General features: G+C 39.4%; 1 protein-coding gene and 1 long non-coding RNA gene across 2 annotated transcripts in view; one reads left to right on the plus strand and one right to left on the minus strand.

Annotated features, from left to right (window-relative positions):
* Window positions 1-50: 50 nt before the first annotated feature.
* On the plus strand, window positions 51-22,974 carry LOC117283052. The gene is made up of 3 exons (XR_004514058.1): window positions 51-230; window positions 22,042-22,167; window positions 22,427-22,974. It is a non-coding gene; the product is annotated as an uncharacterized LOC117283052 (long non-coding RNA).
* LOC111874016 (mediator of RNA polymerase II transcription subunit 1) overlaps window positions 7,505-25,724 on the minus strand; it is a 32,644-nt gene continuing 14,424 nt past the window's right edge. The window contains exons 7-10 of the mRNA XM_023869127.2: window positions 23,710-23,941; window positions 19,772-19,952; window positions 17,633-17,837; window positions 7,505-12,595 (exon numbers count right to left, since the gene is read on the minus strand). Of these exons, the coding sequence (XP_023724895.1) occupies window positions 9,094-12,595; window positions 17,633-17,837; window positions 19,772-19,952; window positions 23,710-23,941 (4,120 nt within the window). The 3' untranslated portion in view covers window positions 7,505-9,093. The remainder of the gene's footprint in view (window positions 12,596-17,632; window positions 17,838-19,771; window positions 19,953-23,709; window positions 23,942-25,724) is intronic.

Below are 25,724 nucleotides of genomic sequence, written 5' to 3' on the forward strand. Positions count from 1 at the left end.
TTCTTGCACGCGGCCAGTACCCAATATGCATAGAGATCCGTGGTTAGGATGTTATTTACGCTATGCCATAGGAACCTTGGAATGCATGGTTTTCTACAAAGATGTACTCTGTCGAGAAGGTCGAGAACGTCGAGAACGGTCGAGAAGCTAGACGATCAGTATCAATCCAGAACCCAGAAGAAACGGGAGGTAAATTCATCCGAAATGTAGGATTCTTCATGTTTCAGCAGGTACAGTAGGTGCGCGATTCAATAATTAATACCAGCCGTCATGAAAACCTCAAGTCTGGAATGGGATCGAGTGACGGAAATAAAGTTGGAAACTTAAAAATCGGAGAAGACTTTCCCAAACAGACCCTCTAAATAAGTTTTGAGGTTTTCACGGCGATGACAATGAAGGAAGTTGTCTTCTGGGTTTAGGCACCGTGTATTCTTCGTTTTGGCCGACGTTTCGGAGGAACGTAGCGCCTCCATCTTCAGAGCAGTTCAATAGCTGCGGAGAGTAGTAGCTGTGGTGATAGAATGTGGAAGGTGCTGCTTATATACGAAGTAGGCAGGGGGGGTGGTTAGGGAGAACGGACCAATGGGAGCAGTGGAGAGCGATTAAGGCCATATATGGTGTGTGACTAAGGGTGAGGGGGAACGGCCAGTGAGTACAGGAAACTTCAGGTCAATAGCACTAGGAAAACCTACCGGTTTTTCTTGACTACCGCACTTCCTAGTGCTATTGACCTGAAGTTTCCTGTACTCACTGGCCGTTCCCCCTCGCCCTTAGTCACACACCATATATGGCCTTAATCGCTCTCCACTGCTCCCATTGGTCCGTTCTCCCTAACCACCCCCCCTGCCTACTTCGTATATAAGCAGCACCTTCCACATCCTATCACCACAGCTACTACTCTCCGCAGCTATTGAACTGCTCTGAAGATGGAGACGCTACGTTCCTCCGAAACGTCGGCCAAAACGAAGAATACACGGTGCCTAAACCCAGAAGACAACTTCCTTCAGACCCTCTAAATGTTGACATAATCTCTTCGAACGAAAGGGAAAGAAAACGAATGTCAGAACTTTCCCTGTGTTATTTCGTGAAGTTCGTGAACGCAGTTGAAGCTTCTTGTTCACTTATCGGCATATTTTCTTCTGTACGTACTCGACATTATGTTTGCTCAGAATCTATTAAAAATATATTCTTCGTCCGACAAGGATGAAGCGCCTTTGCTGTTAATGTAGTTTAAACATTTATGGTATCACACTTCTGTATAATGGGAAATTGATAATTTGAAAATAAGATCGTAGTTCTTATAATCATGTTAATTTTATGTCATAAAATAAAATTGGAAAAAAAATATATTTACTTACCTTCTTGCAGTTCTAGTACCGTATTATCCCATATTGTATCCTTTTTTATGTTTCTGTACTCCTGATTTATTAAATCACGTAAAAATGTATGCAATTTTACAAATTATATTAATTTTTCAGCTTAGGAGGCCATTTTCAGACACGAATGTTAAAACTGAATGCTGGATACTAAGCGATAAGCTTCAAAATCGAGATTGCATGTTGGCCTGTGTTACCGCATTGCGATCGCCCAAAGTGCGTACGATATTTAAAACCTAATAACTTCAAAACAGCCACTCCCGGGTTGGTTGGGGAAGATGGGGAAGATCTGCGTAATTTTTCATCATTTCCGAAATTAGAACCGAGCATCTCCCGAATATGCCTCTGAATTATCACTACTATAACTGGGTCCTCCTCCTCCACTACTACTACTTGAACTTCCGAGTATAACCGCAAATCACACCACAAACTTTCATAATTGTGGTCATTGTGATTGTGTGACCAAGGGGTGTAGAAGTGAACAGTGTTGATTTTCATTGTGTCATGCTTACAGATCACTTAACAGCCATATTGGATGAGAAGAACTTTTATTATAATGCAAAACAAAAACAAATGAATTTAGATCACTATTACCAACTTGAACATTATTACATTACTAGATTCTCAACGTTCCTCCTTAATTTCAAAATGTTACAAACACATTTCTCATTTTCCTCCTTAATTTCAAAATCTTGTCAACATTATTAGTTGTTTTACAAAGTTAAATTGAATAACACTTAGTAATTTTGGTCTTCAGATTACAAAATTAATACATGTAATTAAAATTTTGTCTTATCACAATCAGACTTATTTTTTCTTAAGTATAATGTCTCTAAACTTGGTAAATTTCTCTGGTGATAGCGGTTTTGTTAAAATGTCTGCCACCTGAGTTTTAGTGTTAAAATATTTGATTGAGAACAGTTTCTCTTTCAGTTGTTCACTTATGTAATGATACCTAATGTCTATGTGCTTACTCCTACGCATTACTTGTCCAGATTCTATTAGCTTGATTGCACTCTGATTGTCGGCACACAGTTCAGCTTCCACCCTTTTTCCTGTTAACTCCTCTATCAACGTCTTTAGATATTTCAATTCTTTACAGCACTCAGCTGCTGCAATATATTCGGCCTCTGTGGTTGATAATGTAACAATACTCTGTTTCTGAGAGCACCATGATAATTACATATCCCGTTATGCTCTTCCTATCCTTTACATCCCCTGCACAATCAGCATCACTAAATGCTTCCAGTTTCACAGTTTTGGAGTCAGATGAGGTATATTCTATTCCTGAATCTCGTGTACCTTTCACGTACCTAGGGGTCCTTTTCACATTCTGAACAGCTATTTTGTCAGGATTTTCTAAGGTTCGACTTACCACATTTACGGCGAATGCCATATCGGGCCTGGTTTTAGAAGTCATATATAGCAGGCTTCCTACAGCTTCTCTGTAAGGAAATCTTATGTCATTTTTCTCATTTTCTCCTTTGTCATTTGTTGGTGTGGTCATGGCCATGGGTGTTTTCATTTCTCGACTTTCTTGCATGTTGTATTTTTCCAACACTTGGCTTGCATAGTTGGTTTGAGAGATATGTATCCCATCTGGTTGCCTCTCAATTTGTATTCCTAAATAGACTTTTGGATTTGTGGTCTTTGTTATCTGGAATTGATTTTCCAGTTTCAGCAAAATTTCCTCTGTTTGTCTTTCATCCTCTCCCATGATTATCCCATCATCCACATGAATGGCCATGAACAAACTATTGGCATCATTCTTAAAAATGCATTGGTCAGATTTCTTCTTTCAGGAAAGTTGTCAACTTCTTGTTCCATTGCGATGGTGCTTGTCTTAGGCCATATAATGTCTTTTTCAGGAGACATATCTTGCCAGTGTTCTTGTATCCTTCTGGTATCTCCATGTAGTTTTCCTCCTCAAGGTCTCCATACAGGAAGGCAGTCTTCACATCAAAGGTCTGCATGTTCATATTCTTACGTGCTGCTATGGCAAACAGTACTCTAAGAGAATTCATGTCAACAACTGGGCTTAAGGTATCCTTGACATCTATTTCCCCTTCCTTTTGTTGGCATCCTCTCACAACCAGTCTGGCTTTGTGTTTTTCATCATCCTTTATTTTGAAAACCCATTTACTGGTCAGAATTTTCTTGCCCACTGCTTTCTCTCTGTTTACATATATCGAAGTTTTGTTTTGGTAGAGCGAATCATTTTCCTCTTTAATGGCTTTCTTCCACTTCTCGCTGTCTTCACTCTCCATGCACTCGCCATATGTATAGGTGAGCATACCCTCCTTTTGACTCTCTGTGTGATAGTCTCGGTACTTTGGGTGCATTTGAATGTTTCTTCTTGGTCTCAATGCATATCCATGTTCGTTTTGTCCACTGTTTCTCTTTCCATTATCCTTGTGGTCAGCATTTTCATTTTCTTCATCCTCTTCAGTATCTGTTGGTTCTTCTTCACTATTGTCAGTTTCAGGTTCTTGCTGCATTTCGCTATCTTCCTGATTTGGAGTATCTGGCTTGTCTTCTGGATCCGTCACTCTTTCCATTTCCTTTTGTTTATTTGTTGTCATAGGTTGACTTGTGAATGTCACATCTCTGGAGACTAGGTCCTTTCAGTATTTGGATCCCATATTCTGTAGCCATTTGTGTTGTATCCAACAAATATTCCTTTTTTGCTACGACTGTCCAACTTTTTCAATGGTCCAAGAATTTTAATGTACACTTCTGAACCAAAAATCTTCAATCCAGTGATATCTGGTCTTTTACCATACAAATTTTCTGCTGGCATTCCATTCACTGTCACTGTTGGACTTCTGCTTAGCAGATGTGCAGAAGTGAGTACAGTTTCACCCCACATTCTCTTACTTAAACCTGAGTCAAAAATCAATGCTCTTGCCTTTTCCACAATTGTACGGTTCGTCCTTTCAGCAGTGCCGTTTAGCTGTGGTGAATATGGTGTAGTAAATTCCATTACAATCCCCTTGTTCTTACACCATTCTCTCAAGGCGTTGTTCTTATATTCTCCTCCATTGTCGCATCTTATTCTTCTCACTCTTTTATTGAAGTGACACTCAACTTCATTTACATATTCCTTCAAAAAGGTATACACTTCACTCTTATTTTCTAACAGGTATATCTTACAAAAATGTGTATAGTCATCCACACACGTCACTATGAATTATCTCTAATGGCTTTCCAGCCCTACTTCTTTCTGTATCAAATGGGAGTCTCACTTGTTTGGCCTGCATACAAACTGAACATGTATCAAAATTTTTACACTTGCTCACACTTCCTGGTATCCCTTGGCATACCTCTTGTAGTTTCCTAAGATTCACATAACTTATGTGATCTAGCTTTCTATGCCACTCTACACTTATATCTTGCTGAGTCATCATAGCTTCATTCCTCGTGCTAAAGCTAATTACAAACAATCCATTTTCATTCTTTTTTTCCTTCGATTACAGCATTTTTGTCCTTGAATATCTAGACTTTCTCTTTTGTAAACAACACTTCTCCATCATTTTCTGTAATACAGTGCACTGACAGCAGGTTTTTGCTGAGTTCTGGAACATATGAAACGTTTTTCAAACTACACTCTTTAAATTCCAAATGCCTATTTCTTTTGCAGTCATACTTTGATTTTTCTTTGCTACCTTTATACACTGAGTATACTGCTTAGTATGTATCAAATCAGTCTTCACATTTGTCATGACATGTGCTACCACTGTCCACCACATACATTTTGTCTTTTGCACCTGCATCACTCACGTGAGTTTCTGCTGCTTCAGCTAGAAAATTGACCTTGTTTCTTTTATTCCTATCTTTAAAATAACAGTCCTTTTCAGCATGGATCGTTTTCTTACATAGTGTACATGGTTTTCTTGTATCATCGTCCTTATTTCTAAAGTAACAGTCCTTTTCAGAGTGATTATTCCTTTTACAGATAGAGCAATTTCTCTTACCTTTGTTGGGGCAGTTAATCTGGGCATGACCTATTTGATTACAATTGAAACACTTGAAAGGGGTTTTACTTTTGGTTTTAGTTACTGTCTCAAAAGCTATGTTTTCCTCTTCTTTAGCCATCATCTTGTACTTCATTTCTTCTAACATCAATCTGGCCACTAGGTTGTCAAGGGTTCTGTCCACGGTCACCGTTGAGTCCCAAGCGGTGCTGAAGTGTTTGTAGTCTTCTGGTAGAATCGTTATTTTTGTCATGATCATGTTTTCATCAACGTTTTGGTTCAGTTGATGAAGCTTGAAGGCAGTGTTCTGCACATGGCTTATATTTGTCATCATATCCTTAGTTTTGTCATACTTGAAGTTGTAGAAGTCTTGCAGCAGAAGGCACTTCTGTTGAGAGGTGTCTCGCTGATAAATTTGCTTCAAGGTGTCGTACATTTCTTTTGTGGTTGTGCATGTCACAATGTGGATTTTCATGTGTTTCTCTATCGTTCTCACTATACTGTAGTATTGGCACTTTGCATCTTGTATCTTCCATTTCCTTATATTTTCTTCATCTCTTCCTTGGTCACTTAACAGGTCGCTGCCATCAACAACGTTGATCAGTTCTTTTGCACGCATCAGAATCTTGATTTCAAAATCCCACAATGGAAATGAGTCGGTGTCCTTCACTTTTGGCAGATGCATCATCTCTTCTATCTCTGTGGTTGCCATTTTTCGTTATTCTTCTTCTATCTTCTCCTTTTTTATTTTCTTTCCTTCCTTCCTTTAAAAAAAAACAACAAATCTGGGCCCATAACCTGTTGATTTTCTTTGTGTCATGCTTACAGATCACTTAACAGCCATATTGGATGAGAAGAACTTTTATTATAATACAAAACAAAAACAAATAAATATAGATCACTATTACGAACTTGAACATTTTTACATTACTAGATTCTCAACACACAGCTGGGGTATGATTGGGTATTGTTGTTATGTGACAGGATGTCATTCAGCTTTGTTTTAACAAGTCATGCTATTTGATATTAATAATCTCCATGGCCCAGGTAGTCCGTGAAGAATTTAAATTTACGGTCAAGAGAACCTTTGCTTTTATGGCAATCTACAGTTTTCACAAAAGTCTGCTACTGGATTCTGACGAGACCCAGTTGAATCCATTACATGTCTTTCCGCATAATCCAATCTGTTATCCTCTCATCTGCACTTAGGTCACTCAAGTAATACCTTCCCTACAGATTTTCCAGTCAAAATGGTCTATTCATTTCTTATTTCCCTCATGCATATCAGTTATTTCCAAGATACCATGCAATGCCAGTGAAAATAATTATATAACAACTTATTATGGAGAAGTAGCTATATCCAAGAACAAACCAGCCAAACCCATTGGCCAGACTAAACATGGCAATCCACACAGAAATAGAGTTTTTAGAATAATAAAAATAAAATAGAAACACCACTAAACAAATAAGTAGACTCGTTCCACATTACATAAATAGTGATGATTCAAAAAAGAATGTGGATGAAATAAATCTTGTAATTTACTACACAGTTGGCACACAGAAAATATGTAGAAAATCGAAATTAACATACATACTTTAAGTTTAATTTTAACCAATTTATTTCAAATATATGTAGAACTGTTGCTGACAACAGTATTAGTATTAATATTAAGACAATAATTTATATGCATCACAAGGGTATCCTTGTGAGTTTCAACCTGCAGTAATGAGTAGGCAATGGAAATTTCAATGTATTGACCAACCTGGTGATAGATAACCTTGTGGCCATAACATGTTAAATATGCAGAATATGTCTGCATGATTGTATAAGACCATCACTGGTATATAACACAAAAAAGATGCAAAATCAAATTGATTGTGGAGCAATTGGTGGAATGAAGATTAGCATGGGAAACCGAAGTACTTGGAGAAAACCTGCCCCAGCGCCACTTTGTCCACCACAAATCCCACTTGACCAGACCCGGGATCGAACCCGGGCTGCCATGGTGGGAAGCCAGCAACTAACTGCTTGAGGTATGGCGTGGCCTTACCATCAAGTTAAAATCCACCTGCTAACTCTGTGGTATTCTGGGTTTTAAAATCCCCTATTCCTGGATGGTAAAGGTTAATGAGAAATAAAAGATCAAGTGGATATCCATTTCTTATGCATTGTATATTAGCAACAAATTAATCAGGTGCAAAGCCATCATTTATTTATTTTCACTTTCTTCTACACAACATAATTGTATTCTCCATTCATGAAGTTCCTTTTTCAGACACTTCTTCACACTCTGGCCAGTCACTCATGATAAGTCATTTAGATCCAAAGTATGTTGTGGATTATCATAGAGAATAATTACAGATCAATTATATAAAACAGTCCAAATACATAAAAATTACAGATTTATTAGGGATAAAGTAGAATGCTTCTATCTACTAATAATTAGTCCCTGTGCTTACTTAGGCACCACATCCTGAAGACATGTAGGGAAGTGGATGTAAATTCCACGTATTTTTAACCTTGGCAGTAGACAGAGATCAGTTTTCTTTTTTGCCCCTGGGGAAAGAGCCCTTGTCATGTACCCATTGGCCAGGAGGCTGGGTGTGTTTCAGCCAGTTTGGAGGTGATGGCAAAAAGAAAAATCTCCACTCCTACTAAGAACTGAACTCCAAACATTCAGTAGACAACTTCACCAGTGTACTAAGGTATCCCAGCACCTCCATTTTCTATACCATCTGTAATGTAAGTAAGTGTCAAGATGCGAGTTCATTCCAGCATAAATATGCAGCTTGGGTGACAAACGAGTTTTGCTGCAAAACTTACAAAAAATAAGAAGAGATTTCAGGATTAACTACAACTTAGTTAATCACCCTCATGAACAGTCAACATCTGCAGCATTTCCATAATTCTGACTTAGCATCTTGTCACTGTATGAGCAAATATGGCAAGTTTCAGAAGTTGGGATTTCTTCACAATCTGAAGAAAGTCCAAGGCAATTCCATTTATAATACACGTTCCATACAAAACATCTTATCGCTTTACAGCCTGACACATTTCCTCACAGTTTAATGTTTCATGGCAGTTTCCTGTGCAAATAAAAACCAATTCCATTGGAAACATCATCACCACCCTGATGCCATCAGCCAAGTCTTAAAAGAAGGCCAAGCTTCAGTCTATGATATATGAAAATAATATCTCCATTTTTGATCACAGCATGATTCATGGGAACCATTTTTAAGTATGCATGTTCATATTTATATATATATATCTATATATATTGGTATTCTAAAATATTGCAATTTCCATAATTATTTGGTTGATGATACAAGTTGTGAAACATAATATATATATATACATATATTTATTACAGACACACTAATAAAATAAAGTGTAAAACCAGTCTTTATATATGCACAAATACAGCATTTTATATACACATGAGATACAAGGTCCTCATGGCAGTGAACATGAAGACTCCGGTCTTTTGGAATGTGATGCTGTCTAGTCTGGTACATCATTACCCAACGTTATGGAGGAACCTGCTGCCTCCATCTTCAGGGTAGAAGAGTAAGCCAAGTGTGGACAGTGAAGTACAGATGCAGAGGACTGTCATTCTTTCTACACTCACTTTGCTATTCTACCTGGAAGATGGAAGCAGTATGCTCCTCCAAAATGCAGAGCAGTGATGTACCAGGCTAGACAGCATCATACTCCAAATGACAGTAATCTTTATCTGTACATTTTACTTGCCCATTCCAACAAGAGCTTCATCCATGAGTTCATCATCTATGCTGCAGGGTGAAGCAGAGTGGGGTGAAGTAATCACCATAGGAGAAGCAGTGGTGGGAGTGGCAGCAGGTGACTGCACTATATGTACCTGGACAGAGGGTTGTGGTGGAGGCAGTGGGGGAGGAGGCGTGTTTCTACGGCTTGGAGCTGATACAGCCACAGCACGCTCTGGTACAGTTGCCAGTTTGCCAGGCTGTGGATCTGCAGGAAGAGGTTTATTTGGCAGAGATGTAGATGCTGACATGTCCAGGAGTATTTCAGCGGCTTCTTGCGAGGTAGTAGGCGTTGGTGTCATCTTATTCAGACCTGTTGACTTGCTTGAAATATCACTTAAGTTGACAAGTTTCTTGGAATCTTCTGCTTGCTTCTGAGATGATGAGGAAGTGAACTTATTCTGGGAGGAGTCCAGAGATTTGTTTGGGTGTAATGCAGAAAGAACTGAAGGGTCATTATTATTATTAGCAGAATATGACTTTGCAGGATTCTCAAGCTTTCCAGTAGCTTGAATTGTTGTTTCTTCCTTTGCATTATTCCCTGATATCTGTGCACTACGGGATAGATCAGGCTTCATTCGGGATATTTCAACTGATTCTCTGGATGAAGGCTCTGAACTGCTGGAAGGTAAGCTTGTAACTATGGCAACAGAAGTAGGAGTTGAAATTTGTGGACCAGTGTCAATACTTATATCTTGTAATTTGGAACTAACAGATGGGAACGTAGTAGTGGGTTGTTTTAATGCCTGTGTTGTAAGACTCGATATTGCTATTTGAGGTGTGACAGATACTACTGCTGGTATCTTGGAGCCTTTCAAATCATCTGTTGTTTTGGAAAGCGACTGAAATTTCGCTGAAGCATTTGAGGCATCTGCTTTCCCTACCAGATCTAAAGGTCTGGCTCCAGAATCCATCCTACTGCTGGATTCTGTACCTCCAATTGCAGTTTTATCTGAGGACTGTTTCTTTGAATCTCCTTCATTAAGGTTGCCACTTCGTGCAGACAGTTTTGGTATCTGAAATTTTGTATCTAACGATTTTATCATACCTTCAACCATAAGCTGTGGTGGTAAGGATGGTTCCATTTTAGCATGAGCTGTAACAAGTTTCAAAGGTCTCTCACTTTCTAACTCATCCCTCATACCAACTGGGCTAGACTTCCTAGCATCAGCACCCTTCGAGAACACCGACTTGTCACGATCACTGCTAGTCTTTGGAGGTCTTGGTTTATTGTCCCGTCTACTGGCATCAGCCAAACTACTCATTTTAGGTGACCCACTGGATTTTGAAGTAGACTTAGACAGAATGCCGGATACAGGAGAACTACTGGATTTTGTGGAGGATGGGATTTTAGAAGAAGGGTTGCCGCTGGCACTACTACTGCCTGCCTTACTACTAGAACTGGATATTCCACTGCTGCTACTGTTGCCACTGGCAGACTTCTGCTGCAGCATCTGGTGTGGTTTCTTTGAAGCCGGTCCACTGTTCACTCCTGGCTTCAGACCCGTGTGAGTCTTGGGTGATCCAGAACCAGTGCTAGATGATGAAGTTTTTACAACACCAGATTTAGAGTCTTTGGTTCGTGTTTTGTTGATCGTGATCTTTATGCCTTCGGAGCTTGGTTTCACCATATATTCTCCAGGATTCTTGCTACTACTGCTCACAGTACTACCAGATGTGTCTCCTGGTATTTTAGTGCTTGGGTTGGTACCACTACCTCGACCCTCTTTTACTACCTCACCTGGTTCAGGTCCCTGATGTTGAGCTGATTTAAGTTTATCTATCACTGCTGAAAGTGAGCCCTTCCGATTCCGTGCCTGAGGCACTGCAGACAATGATTTGCTCCCATCTATGGTTACTGAGGGGGGTGTCCCTGCACCACCCTGAGACCCTGTACTACCATCACCACTTCCACTTGTCATATCCAACTGTTTCAATTTCACACTAGATGATTTCAACTTAGGACTTGACCCAGAGCCAGAGCTGCCTCCACTAAAAGAACTGGATACTTTGCGATCCTTATCCTTGCTGGACGAAGACTTTACTTTGGCCACATCTGAGCCACTCTTCCCTGCAGTTGATGGGGAATTCGCTGCAGATTTGAGTGCAGACATACTTGGCTTCCCGGACCCTCCAGACGATTGCTGCTTAGGAGATGAGGTCCCATGATGTTTGGGGCTACTCGTGTAGCCTGGAGAATGTTTGGGACTCTGATGTGAAGTTGATGGTTTGCTGGAGCCGGATTTCGTCATGGAGATATTCAGATGTGTTGGGGAGGAAGTGACCTTCCGTAGTGCACTAGCTGGTGATGAAGGGCGAACAGATGTTAGAGGAGGTGATTCAGTAGGCTTTATGCTCACAGACACAGGTTTTGATAATGGATCTTGTTTAGGAGGAAGTTTGTCTGGGGGACCCATCGCAATACCAGAGCCTCCACTACAACCACTGGGACTGTCTTCACGTTTCCGTTTATTTCGTTTCTTGTCAGGTCTCATTTTGTCTTCAGTTCGACTCTTCCCACCCTTCCTGTCTCTGTTATTACGGTCATCTGCTGCAACAACTTTGGAGGAAATTGGGGTTATTGTGATGGAGGTATGAAGAGATGTGGCTGGAGTGGAAACAATGGGGATTATTTCAATGCCAGGTCTCCGTTCAAGTCCCATACCTGTTAAAACAGAATTAAAATTGGAACTGGATGAGGTGATTGGAGTTATGCTCACTGATGGAGCCACAAGACTTTTGCTTTCAGCCAAATCAAGAATTATTGTTGGGGGAGAAGTTTTCTTTTCTTTCCTTGCTTTCCGAACTATTATCTCCTCAACTTCTTGAACTGGCATGATTTCTTCTTCGCCAAAATCTGAACCTGTTTTTTCCTCCTCACAGTCCAAACTGGTTTCCATGGGGGCATCCCTTGAAGTCGGAGTTCCCAAAGGAGTTGAGTCACTGCTTGAGGTCTCTAAAACAATCTCACATTCTTCACTTTGCTTCCGTTTAGGACTTCGCCACATCCCGTCTTTGTTAGTTCGTTTTCGTTGCTTTTTGGAGTTCGATGTCTGTTCACTAAGCATGTTTAGCAAAACAGGCCCTTTTCCACCTGATCCCTGGCCAGATAGTAAAGCACCAAACTGAAATGTATTTGATACAGAACTGTCCATTGGATTTCCTGGACTCTGGAAACTGACACCTGTATCTGGCATGTCAGGGCCAAATCCTTGACGACTTCCTGAACCACTTAGTGACTGACTGTGAGGCAAGCTGCCACCATCAGGTTCAGTTTTAATGTGGCTCACATCAAAATCTGGTGGCATGGAATGGCTCCCATTAGAACCACCATGACCACGTCCAGGGTCACTACCTGGGGGAAGACTGAGGTTACCACCGGCTGCAAGACCATTTGAACGAAGATTCTGACTCTGCCACAATCGGATCAACGACCTCATGGTTACCGGTATCGACCAACATCTGCAACAACGATCAAATGCTACGTATAATTTTCCATCACATAACCTAAAATGTCCAATTTTATCTTTAAAAAAGTAAAAACTGTCTGTAAAATGTATCTGTCTTTCACAAAAGCCCTCCACATAATGGCTTCACTTCAAAGAATCCCAAACATGGCTGATCAAGTGAAACCCATCTGGGGGACTGCTTTGCACAGAAGTGTAGAGGCCATTAATAACTGTTCCTATGGGCACTGAAGCAGACATCCGAACAACACACCAGCTAAAGGATCCTCTCACAACAAACCCCCTGGACTACTGCTGAAATGACTGTACCACCACAGCCTTGCATATTTCTCTGGCCCTCCAGCATTCTTCTGAGGAGGCTGAATGCATGGTGAAGTGACAAGGTGGTACATCCAGGCTGTATGGGAAACGGTCCAACACCTTCACATCCACGGAGTCCCGCTGGACAGAGTGAGCCTCATGGAGATAGCAGCACTGTGCAACATGATAACAGTCACCATAAGCATGCCAGGACACTTTCTCTCAACGAGGTCCACAGTACTGCTGTGTTTTGATGATGATGTCACGGTCCTTCAACACCAGCAACAGTTGTCTGATGATTCAAGCCACATGAAGCTACAGGGTCATAACAGTGTAGTGATTCCAGAGTTCTTTGTGGTAGGGATTCATCGGCTGACACGCCAATAGGATGTTTGCCTCATCTACTCTGCTCCTTCATTCAGAATAATCCCAAAACAGGTTTCATTTGAACAAGCCTCACAAAAATCATCAAGACAAAACACTTGGATTTCATGATAACTTGGCATGGAGCCTCCACCTCTGCATAATCTGCTCTTATAGGCTTCACCCACTGCCAAACACAGTAACTTGAAAACATATGTGACATATCTGTACACACAGTAAAGAAGTTGCAATACACAGATAAACTTCCAGACAATAAATATTTAATTCAGGACAGACTATTTCAGAAAGGACATGACAGCAGTTCAGGAATATCACGCACTTTAATATCAATTAAAAATGGCTTGTCATATGAAAAAAAGTTAAAATAGTTTATATTCCTAACAGTTCATGTGCAGGTCATGCAGTTTACAGCTTACCCGTGCACATTGCTAGTGGTATTTGCAACCCTGTAGAGTGCTGTCTGTCTGTCTGTAAACATGAAACAACTCAAAAACTGCCCGATTGATTTTCATGATATTTGATTCTGCAGAATTTTAAGAAAAATTACACAGCCATTTCAATTTTAATTTTGCTCAAACAATTTTAAGGGCCACTCTACATGAAGACCTACATGAGTTTCTGCACATGTCTCGAGTAAAACTCACTATGCATGTATACAAATGAAAAATGTTTCATCAAAAGTTGTAGAGAAATATGAAACACGTTATGTTCAAATCTGTCCATAAAATATCTTGGATTATCTGCATTTCATGATTATTCATGTATCTTTTTTACCTTTGCTGGCATGGATAATTGAGAGTATGCTGTAGTATAAAGTATGGATATCAGTAAAGTCTCTTTCACCTAAAACAACTTTTCTTAATTTAATAAAAATTTAAAAACAATTTGTTTAAGCCTTCATGTAAAGCAGTAATACTAAGTTTCTTATCAAAATTAAATGTCTGGAATTCCTTAACCCTCTTCACAAAGATAAGGAAATTAGAATTTGCTATTTCCAGATAATTAAGATCGATATACATCTCTTCAAGATTTAAAAGCTCTATACTGGAAAACTGAAATGTCTCATATCCCTTTATTACACACTTCCCAATTAAAATCTGAAATATGTTCCTTTGCTTGCAGTACAAATGTTTTCAGAAACCAAAGGAAGAGACACTGACTAAGGAAAAATAAACTTCAACATCAAGCATGATTGACCAAGGCATGTCTCAGCCTGCCTGCATTCAACCATGCTTCTGAAAGTGCAATAAACACATGCATTAACGAAGTATACAAGCTTACAGATCACACATATTTCAATAAATTAAGTACAGTTCTAATCTAATAAGTACACAACCTGTATAACTGAGATCAAAAACTAAAAGCTGTTGTTGATGCACAGTTTCCAAACATCACTTCCTCTGCCATTTTCAATCTGCCAATAAAACCTCCAGGTTTCTCAACAAGCATCATATAAGGGCATATCATACTTGTATATATTATTTCAACACAAACAACCAAAACAACATGGAATAATGGATAAACTCAGCATTACCCCATACAATCATCAGACAAACTGAGGCATTTATCTCAGCAGTACACCATTTGATTCCCATACAGCTAAGTGTTTACACCCACTGGTGCACCCCAGCTTTCATCTCATAATGTCAGACGCATTTTCCTTTGAAGGGCTTCCTCCAAGAGTCACAGAAACAGAAATCACTAAGAGAAACGTCTAAGCTTACTGGTGGATGGGCAAGACATTCCACAACAGTCTGTCGGGAAGTTGTTGTCGACAGGATTTTGGAATGCACATCATTGCTGCGCAACACTATAGCACTTGGAGAAGTAAACATGTGGCCTAAACTTCTTCTCTGCTAGAATCGAACATGCCGTGTATCACTGGGACAAACATCTCAATTGCTGTGACAATTATGTGGAGAAATGGAAGATTCATCTGTAATTACTCGTTCTGTTGGACATTCCTTACATGTTAATTTTCAAAGGCATAAATGATCAATTTATAGGGGTTCATTAAATACACATTAGTAGTAAATATAAAATGTTGTCCAATATTCTTCTTTCAAGGTTAAGTCCATATATAGATGAAATTATTGGGGATCATCAGTTTGGGTTTCGACGTAACAGATCAACTACAGATCAGATCTTTTGCATTTGTCAGATATTGGAGAAAAAATGGGAGTACGATGAGACAGCACATCAGCTATTCATAGACTTCAAGAAAGCGTATGATTCAGTTATGAGGGATGTATTGTACAATATTCTAATAGAGTTTGGGATACCCATGAAACTAGTTAGGTTGATTAAAATGTGTTTAAACGAAACATATAGTAAGGTCCGTGTAGGTAAACATTTGTCCTATCCAGAATGGTCTAAAACAAGGAGATGCTTTATCGCCACTCTTTTTCAACTTTGCCTTAGAATATGCAATTAGGAAGGTCCAGGGAAACCAGGTGGGACTGAAATTAAATGGGACACATCAGCTGTTGGTCTACGCCGATGATGTGAATCTACTGGGTGACAATGTAGATACCATAAAGAAAAACACTTTAATTGACACAAGTAAGGAGGCTGGTCTAGAAGTAAACACAGAGAAAACTAACCGAACTAATTTTTTTGTGGGCAGAGCTTTTGTAGTACCGTGTTTTGCCGCTATGAGCGCATAGAGCTAACATTCCTGAGTCGATAAGCCGACTACCGTTGCTTCAGAAGGTAAGGACTAGTTTCGGCAGAGTTTATAGTGACAACTGTTTTGTGTGATCATCGTTCTTGCAATGGCTGATTTTCGTGAACAGCGTGCGGCGGTGAAATTCTGCTTTTTGCTCAGGAAAAGTGGAACAGAAACTCTTGAAATGTTAAAAACGGCGTACAAGGATGATGCTATGGGGAAAACTCAAGTGTTTGAGTGGTTTTCCCGTTTCAAAAATGGTGAAATGTCAATTGATGACAAACCTCGTTCTGGTCGTCCTTCCACGGCCCGAACACATGAAAATGTTGAAAAAATTCGTGAAATCATCAAGGAAGATCGATGACGGACCATTGAAGAAATTGTGGAGCTGTCGGGAGTGACTTGGAGCTCAGCGGCCAGATTTGTGGCAGTCGGGTGACTGGTTTTTCCATCATGACAATGCCCCTGCTCACACAGCCCTGTCTGTACGACAATTCCTGACCAAAAATGGTATGACCCCTGTTCCTCACCCTCCATACTCACCCGACCTTGCCCCGTGCGACTTTTTTTTGTTTCCTCGAATGAAAAGAGACATGAAAGGAAAAAACGACGGAAGCGCTGTCAAGCATCTCAAAAGATGAATTTAGACAATGTTTTGAAAAATGGAATAAGACTAGACAAGTGTATTAGTGTAAGTGGAGAGTACTTTGAAGGGGATTGAAGGTTTGTGCTTAAAATTTGAATAAATAAGTTAAAAAAAAAAATAAGTTCGGTTTCTTTTGGGTACCCCCTCGTATATGTTACTGTCTCATCACCAAAATGCAGGGCAAAATCATGACATAAAGATAGGAAACAGATGTTTTGAATATGTGGCACAGTTCACATATTTGGGAACAATAACAGATCGATATCTGATTCAGGAGGAAATTAAGAGGAGATTGAACTCGGGTAATGCTTGCTATCATTCAGTCCAGAAACTTTTGTCTTCTCACCTGTTGTCCAAAAACATAAAAATTAGAATATACAAAACTATAACTTTGCCTGTGGTTCTGTATGGGTGTGAAACTTGGTCTCTGACATTAAAGGAGGAACATAGACTGAGGGTGTTTGAGAACAGGGTATTGAGGGGAATATTTGGACCGAAGAGAGATGAAGTGACAGGAGGATGGAGAAAACTACATAATAAGGAGCTTCATAACTTGTACTCTTCGCCAAGTATAATGAGAATATAAACGTAAGGAGGATGAGATGGGCAGGACATGTAGAACGATTCAGGGATAAGAGGAATGCATATAGGATATTGGTGGGAAAGAGAGAAGGAAAGAGACCACTGGGAAGACCAAGGTGTAGGTGGGTGGACAATATTAGAATGGATCTTAGAGAGACAGGATGGGATGATATGGATTGGATAGATCTGGCTCAGGATAGGGACCAGTGGAGGGCTCTTGTGAACACGGTAATGAACCTTCGGGTTCCATAAAATGCTGGGAAATTCTTGAGTAGCTGCAGAATTGGCGGTTCCTCCAGAATGGCTCAGCTCCATGAGTGAGTAAGTAAGTAAGTAAGTAAGTAAGTAGTAAATTTCATTAATTTCTGTTAAAGTGGACTGAGAGATGAAATATCAGACATCTTTATTTGTATATGCCCACTCTACCAGTCAATAGATAAATTCTGAATTACCTCTGTAATACTTTACTGGCATGCTCAGGCGTACATCCATTTTCCCCGTTGCTGGCGCCATACACTTTACACTTGATGCTTGAAATATCAGTCAGATCCAACTCAGCTGTTGTCATGGTCTCTTCTAGGGGATGTTCAAAGGAAACAGAGAGATGCTGCCATGAGAGAGCAGTCACCTCAAGCATTACTACACTTTCCAGATCAGCTGTAAAGATCAGAACAAAACTATTGTTGTTATTGTTGTTGTTGCTTCTGCTAAAACTTCAAACATGAAATAACATTCAAATTAAGAAATTAAAGTTGAATCATGTAATTAAAAAAAAAAGTGGTAATGGGGATTCAAATTACAGGACTTGAGGTTCTCACAGCAGTGGTTTTCAAGAGTTCTATATTCTGGGATATAACACCATGCAGTCCAGTGAAAGTTAACTGATGTTTCAGAAGAACGTCACCTCCATCTTCAGGGTCGAAGAATAAGCCAAGCAAGAAACCTGCATAGCCTGCATCCTGATTCATGCTGGTTTCATGCTTGGCTTATTTTTTTGACTCTAAAGATGGAGGAGGCAACATGTTCTGCTAAAAATGTCAGTTGCCTTTCAACAGACTACACTGCATTACATCCCAGGAGATAAAACTATTCATGATTCAAACTGCACCCAAAACAATCTACCACAAAACCATGCATCATTGAGTGGGTCGGTCTAGTCATAATGCTCTAGTCTTGTGTTCAGCATGTGCTCAGTCCCAATCTTGGCCAGGATGTCAGCTACCCAGAGTGAGGATTTTCATGGTTTTTCTCAGCCCCTGCACAGGCAAATACTGCAACAGGAGCTTGGTTAGGCCATAACCACTTTGTTCCAAATGTTTTCAAATTCATCAGTCATCCTACTACCTGATGCTACAGTGTAGATACTAAAAATGTCATAAAATTATGCATAAAAAGAAATATTTGCACATTCCATTAAAAATCATGGCTACTGCACATACTGGTAAGAGTATGCAGTAAACAATCAAGGTATTGTTGAGCGATAATGATGGAAATGGTGTTTTCTGCTGGATCTAGCCCGAGGCTATATAACGAGGATTCCAGGCCAGCTAAAATAAGAATTTAGAATCTCCTTGAGATCAGAGTTGAAGGATTGAGAAGAGATGGCAAGAAAGGAATTGGGCTATGAAAAGAAGACTTCATGTGTGCTGCAGTTACAGTGAGACTGGTGTAATTACTGTTCTGAAATCTGCTGCCAGCATACTACTAGTGAAGATTGAGAATCCTAGTGCGTGTGTAATGGGGAACTGTAAAATGTGTAGATCAGTGATAGCGCTGTATCACTTGTAGTTACGAGTTGACTATATAAGTGCAATAAATCCAAAACCTGTCAAATAGTCACAACACCCCTAAAATATGTGGCAATTTAATAATTTCCTTACATAAGTTTCTATATAAATAAATACAATTATGTAATCAATAATATCAACTTAATTTCTACTATAATTAATGACACAAAATACACATGGAAAGAACCTCAAACAAGAATGAAAGCAGCTATGATGCCACAACAAGACTGATTTTAAGGTGTCTGACATGTGATTTTGCCTAATGTAATGGTTGTGTGGTAATAAAGAATAAATATCAATTGTTGTTGTTGGTAATGTTTCTTATTTTCCTATTTTTCCTTCTTCCCTGAAGATGGAGGCGATACGTTCCTCCGAAACGTTGGTTAACACCACATATACACGGTGCCACATCCCAGAAGACTGCTTTCTTCATCATTAAAACAGGTCAAAATGAGAACCATTTTCTCAAACATCTATGACACACTTTACAGGACACTGCTTGATCACATGCACCAGATTTAAAATAATAATAATTCAAAAGATGGTGAAAATCTGAGAAGGGTATACAAAGAAGCAGACAACCAGTGACGAGTGTGACTGAGACAAATATCACTTATGTCAAAATCATATTTAAGGAGGACACACAGATAACACAAACAGGAAATGGGCATCTCTGAAATATACAAGTCTGAAGTGCAACTGTTTAAGCCAGATTACTTGGTAATAACAACAGCAATACTACAATTACGACGACAATAAAAATATCTGCAACCCTGATGAAATAACAAAGAGATCAGAACGTACCATGCTTGCTGGCTGGCCTGATACAGCTCGAAACAAGAACATTGAATAGAGCCTGCTGCCGCAACAACATGAGGATCTGCGGAACATGAGCTGGGTGTGTGAAAGAGATGTTTGAAACCAAGATTCCTTCAAGGTTTTTGCTCTCGGTCATAAAGTAACAATGTTGCTGATCAGGTAATGTCTGGAACAAAATAAATATTATGTAGCATTTCACTAACTGACACAATCTTTGAAGATCCGTGGAGAAGGAACACAGTGAATCAGCGTTCATACCAGTGTCCTATTGTGTCAACCACATAAAGCCTTGTTTTCTGAGCACAGGGATGGACCAAAGAATCACATTTAAGATGGATGCTACAATTATCAGATTGTATACAACTCATGTAGGGGAAAGAGAAATCTCGTTACTTATGGTAAACATGGAAATCGTTCAGTGTTTCTAAAAGCACCCAGGCTTTGACCGATGCTGTCATTGGTACTTTTAACCACGCTGTCAGTTTTAATTTCAAATCAAATACATGTCTGCCTCAAGAATGTACACTGTGGTACTTCACCACATCTACTATGAGTTACACTTAATGTTAGGCTCCAATTGCTCAAACAGGCAGTATAATTAAGAATATTTTAGTTACTGCTTCTATAAACTTTCATTTCCAAAGAGTGCACAGGTACTCCTCGTTTTACGCAAGGTCAAAACATGTGATTCAATTTTAACGTGCAGAACTAATTTTGATAGACTTCAGTTAAGAGTGCTCACTTCAATCCAAACTGCTTGCTGGCTGATTAAATGAAGTGGGGAGAAGGGATGCCATGGAAAGGAGGAAAACTTGGCCTAGCCACAGAATTTCTTCTGCGCATCTACTGCTGTCACTCTCTAATGAGGTAAAGGAACCTTCAGTACAGTATTTCTTCATGTTCAAGTATATAAAATTTCACTCTCTGTAACTTTTTCTTGGAACAATAGACCGAGTAGTAGTAGTAGTAGTATATATTAACCACAAAAACGTTAAGTATGTTGGGGACATAAGGCTATCCCTGTAACAGGCTGTGGAGGCTTATGGGGTCCCACATTTTCTAGACAATTGGCTCAGGGATGGTGGTTAGACTGTCAGCCTTACACACTTTAGTCTCAGGAAGATTATCATAAAACTCCTTTCATAGAGTGCAATCATCCAAGGGCTTCCCAAACATCAATGAAGTGCTCAGATGGAAGAGCCAAATATATCTCCCACCAAGGGGCCCTGTGAACATTCTGACTGCAGGAAGAACTGACAAGTCTAAAACCTTGATAATGTCATGATTTAGGGTGAGTAGAGATGAGGTTTGGATTGGTGAATGGATTTATTGACTACACATACACACAACTTGGAACTACAAGTAATTACAGTGCCATCGTTGATCTCCACAATTCACCAATCACTACAGCACCAGCTAAGCCTTCAGCAGTCATTCCTTGGCAATGGCTTGTAACAATGGAGATTCTTCAGCTTCACACCCTGAGGTTCTATCTTCACAGCCTCCCATACAGAACTACCTTACAACTCACTGTGTTAACGTCAAAGTCAAAGTTACTTTACGATTGGTGGTTTACTGCTTATCAGTTTGCCTTGGTGTCAAGCATCTTGAGACTAATGACTTGAGATTCTTTTTCAACTGGGCCCTTGCAGTAATAGTCCTTATGAAACACCCTCTCTGTTGAGAGGATAGGTCTGTCTCTTATGGACACGCTTGGCCTTTCGTCAAACGTACGAATCACACATATAGCATGTCACCGAAAATTCTTCCTTGTGAAATATATATAAATCCTCTGCCAGTACAGGCTTTTCAAAGTAGATCATGCCTGTCTTATGTATTCACTCTGTTACAATTTTGTCACTTGCTTATAACATCTCGGGCATGAACCACGTAGAGACACCCCATTTCAAATGCTGTAGTCCAACTGTTGCATTATTAAGAAACTTCTGCCTAGCAATAGGAACGTGTTTTATCAAGCAACTACCCATAAACGGTTGCTTTTTACATAGTCACTGCTTAACAATGGGTCTATATGTCACAATAAATTAGAAACAAGCAGCATCCAGTCTTCCAAAATAAGGCTTTCACAATATATTAAAGCTTAGTAGTCAAAACACAGTGGAGATGGGAATAATCTAAAGGAACAGAAACAACGATGTTCATGATCCTGAAAATATACATCAGTTTGTAAAACCACAAGACACTTCATATTTATTAATAAATAAAACTGGCTTACAACTTTTGTTATATCACAGGTACACTGTGTGTCTGCAACATCTTTGAGAGTGCATCACCATCATAGTAGGTGATCCAGACTGTTGCATCATCATTACAAAGTTACTGGAGATCTTGTTGAACATACAGGATGTTGCCTATTCAAGGTATGACTACCTCTAATGATGTTTTACGCAAAGCACACATATAAATCTCTCCCTCAAGACTTTCCTTCTGACAGCATCATCCAACATTATATAACATGTGCACCTTTTCAGAAACACAAAATGATTCTGATTAATAGTGGTCTTTTCAACTGACTGATTATAAATGACCTAAAACTTAATTTATAATTACTTTAGATTCATAATTTTATATTGTGATATTAATTCAACTTTATTGTAAGTCTATAATATCATATTCCAGTGTCTTGGACGTGCAATATGGCGTTTATGTGGAAATTTCTGTATTCTGGCAGCGCCAAGAAGTCTGGAGTTCTGATGCTTATTTACAAAGCAATAATTAAATTTAGCTCAGGTACAGAAAACTAGACATACCTGCAAGAGTCAGTGAAAGAGCCAGGTGAAGAACCCATTATATTTGCCTGCGGATGAGAACTATACAAGGGCCATTATGACATAGTTGCCTCATTCAAACTTGCCTATGAGAGATGGAATGGCATGCATCAACCCATACCGGGAAAAATTAATATATTTTAATTCCCAAAGTGGGAATGTGCAAGCCATCTCTAAGCTTCTCACTCCTTCTCAATGTGCTGCAGTGTGCAGACATGATCCTTGCATGCTCTGAGCCCTAGTTCACTAAACAGATTCAGTGAAGTGGATTATTAGTTCAAATACGAAGTTGTAATTATTAAGCATTTATGTACAATAAACTAATAAATGTCATTTGCATAACAATATAAGTGAATTAGCATCAGAGTGAAACAATTCCTTGTTTATTGACGAATTCCAGCAGCTACCCTAAGTCTCATGCTAAACGACCCAGTTCATTTCCCGCAGCTACATACCTACCTCTATTAGTTAGTTCTGTAAGGTCAACTTGCAATGGCCCTAAATACTTACATCTTATCAATACACTATCCAAAAACAGGTGTAGAAGGGATATCACCATTCTGATTGAGCCGATACTACAGAGGAAGGTTGGAAAAGATCAGCATCAGAAAGAAAATAGAAAGCCATTACTTGAGCAACAGGTTTCGAGAAGCAGAATTAACCAGAAACTGACAGAACTATATAAAAATCCTCATCTGGTAGAAAATATTAGAAGAAGATGGGAATGGTTTCAGAGTGTGATTAGATTGGATCAAACAGGGATTGCTAAGAAGAGTTTTTGAAAGGAAGCCAGAGAAAAGAAAAGTGGAAAGGAGTAGACTGAAATGGCTAGAAGATATAGAGAATAATTTGTGACAGCTGAAAGTGAAGGGATGTAGGAAGAAGTTAAACAATAGAGAAGAATAAATATCTACTGTGAAGGAGGACTGTAGAGGCAAAAAGTAATTAAGAAGTCTGTTACTATACATGAGTAATGGAGCCTGGAATATAGATACATCTTTATCTGAGCTTTAAATTATTTCAGAGGTTTTACATTTTGTCAGGGAAATTTAAAATATTGCACCTCCCCCTTCTTGTATACCAGAGTACCAGCAGCTGTGTTTCTATAAAATAGCACAAAGAGCCAAAACATACCACAAAGAGCCCTCTGTTGTTGGCACAATCCAGCTGGCCAGTGGATGCATGCTGAGTCACGAGGCTCAGCAACGGGTGTGGAGTAGAAAGGTCTCCACACTCCATCTCGGTGATTTGCTGAATTCGGCGGACTAGCGGCAGACACATGGGCATTGGATTGTTAAGGCGTAGTGCAAAACAGGCAGGCAGTGTTGCAGAATTGTTGGCACTCAGTGGGGCATAAAGAGGTGAGCTGGCAACATGAAACAGGGAATCCATGAATGGTGGCAAAAACTGACTGCCGTTGCATCAGCCGCTTTTCTCGCTCAGGGTACAGAAGGGCAGAGCACTCAGACAGAAGAATTAGGCTGTGGTTGTGTTGTAGGTTGTGACACGGTGTAGTCTCATAGCTGGACATTGATATTTTGGAAAAACACTGCCTCAGTCTTCAGGGTTGAAGTATATAGAGTGAGGAATCAGATAGGTTATAAGGCGGGTTGTCTGGAAGCTACTGGCTTGAGCCAGGCTCTACCTCCCCCCCATGGGTCTTAGTGCCCACATTCCTTGCAAACTGCTTGTATGACCCAACCAATTCCTCATGGTACACATTCTGACCCTGAAGATGGAAACAGAATGTTCTTCAGAAATGTTGGTAGCCACCTACAAAACTGCATTGTGTAACAACTCAAAAAACCACAATCTCAAGAAGCACTCCTGTGAAAACTTCAGAACTTATATCAGCATAGCTACAATATATGAAGTGAACATCAGTAAAACTTACTACTCCCTAATATTGTATCATCATGTCATACACAAAATACTAATACAAGTTACAGACACATGGGTGCATAGACGAGGGCATACCCCAAAAATTTAAGTTACAGATGGAAGCATAGCTGTTTCATCAGCAATTTTAGAGTCAACTGAAGTCAAAACATGTAGTGTGCATACACCATTGACACAGAAAAGACTCTAACGTTTAAAACTTTTAAAGGTTTTAAAAAGCAAGTTGCACATGAGATAAATAACAACTAACACGAATAAATTACTACTCCCTTACTTCTGAATAAATGCCAACACAATGAAGACATCAAATACAGCTCCTGCATGTTGAAATTGAAAGATTTTACAAAATAATAATTACATCCTGACACACAAGATTCATTTTTGACAGCTTTAATCATCAATATCTTATAAAAACTAAATCCAAAATGTTCCGCATCTATAGACGGTGTCACGTAACTTCGAACAAGGCCCCGCATTCCTAGTCAAATCCCGCACATAGCTTGTGGTGGGAGGAGTTTCTTAACACTCGTTCTTCCACTTTCGCCGATCCCCTTTCACCCCCTTGTCTGAAATTTTTCTTCTGTGCATTCAAGGTTACTCTTGGCCTTGTTCGAAGTTATGTGACACTTGCTATGACACTAGCATTTGCTGCAAATTAACTTATATTAAATTCTATATAAAGAAGTCTCACTAAAATAAAACCTAAAATTATAATTTTAGATTTATCTGATCAATAAATCTGTTTACTTTTGAGTACTGTCAGAGTCAAATGATATGAAAATTAAAGAATTATGAATTAGAAAGGATGCCGATGGAAGTGGTAACGGCCTTATTTGAGGTACTACCCTGGCACATGGTTGCAGGAACTAAACAAAGGCATGAACATCTCAGTCAGCACAGATGGTCTCCAGGCTATGAACTGAACTTGGGACCTCCAGATTAGAAGCCGGAGTGCAAACCAATCAGTCACAATGTCTGGTAGCCAATAAGCACACAGCATAAAATACCAAATGATGGCAATTTCATCATAACATTACCCTAGCTTATCAGGTTATACCTTTCTAAATAAATTGGCGCAAAGACATTGCACATATTTTTGCATGTACGATTAACCTTGACTACACTACCTTGCAAACAAAACTGAGTGTTGTACATCAGACCACTGTCGGTTGCTGAATAAACAATGAAATCTACGTGAGTGATAAAACCAGATTTTAGAAAACTGACACTTCTACTGTGAAAATGAAAGT

Source organism: Cryptotermes secundus, unplaced genomic scaffold, assembly GCF_002891405.2.
Source record: "Cryptotermes secundus unplaced genomic scaffold, Csec_1.0 scaffold1230, whole genome shotgun sequence".
NCBI lineage: Eukaryota > Metazoa > Arthropoda > Insecta > Blattodea > Kalotermitidae > Cryptotermes > Cryptotermes secundus.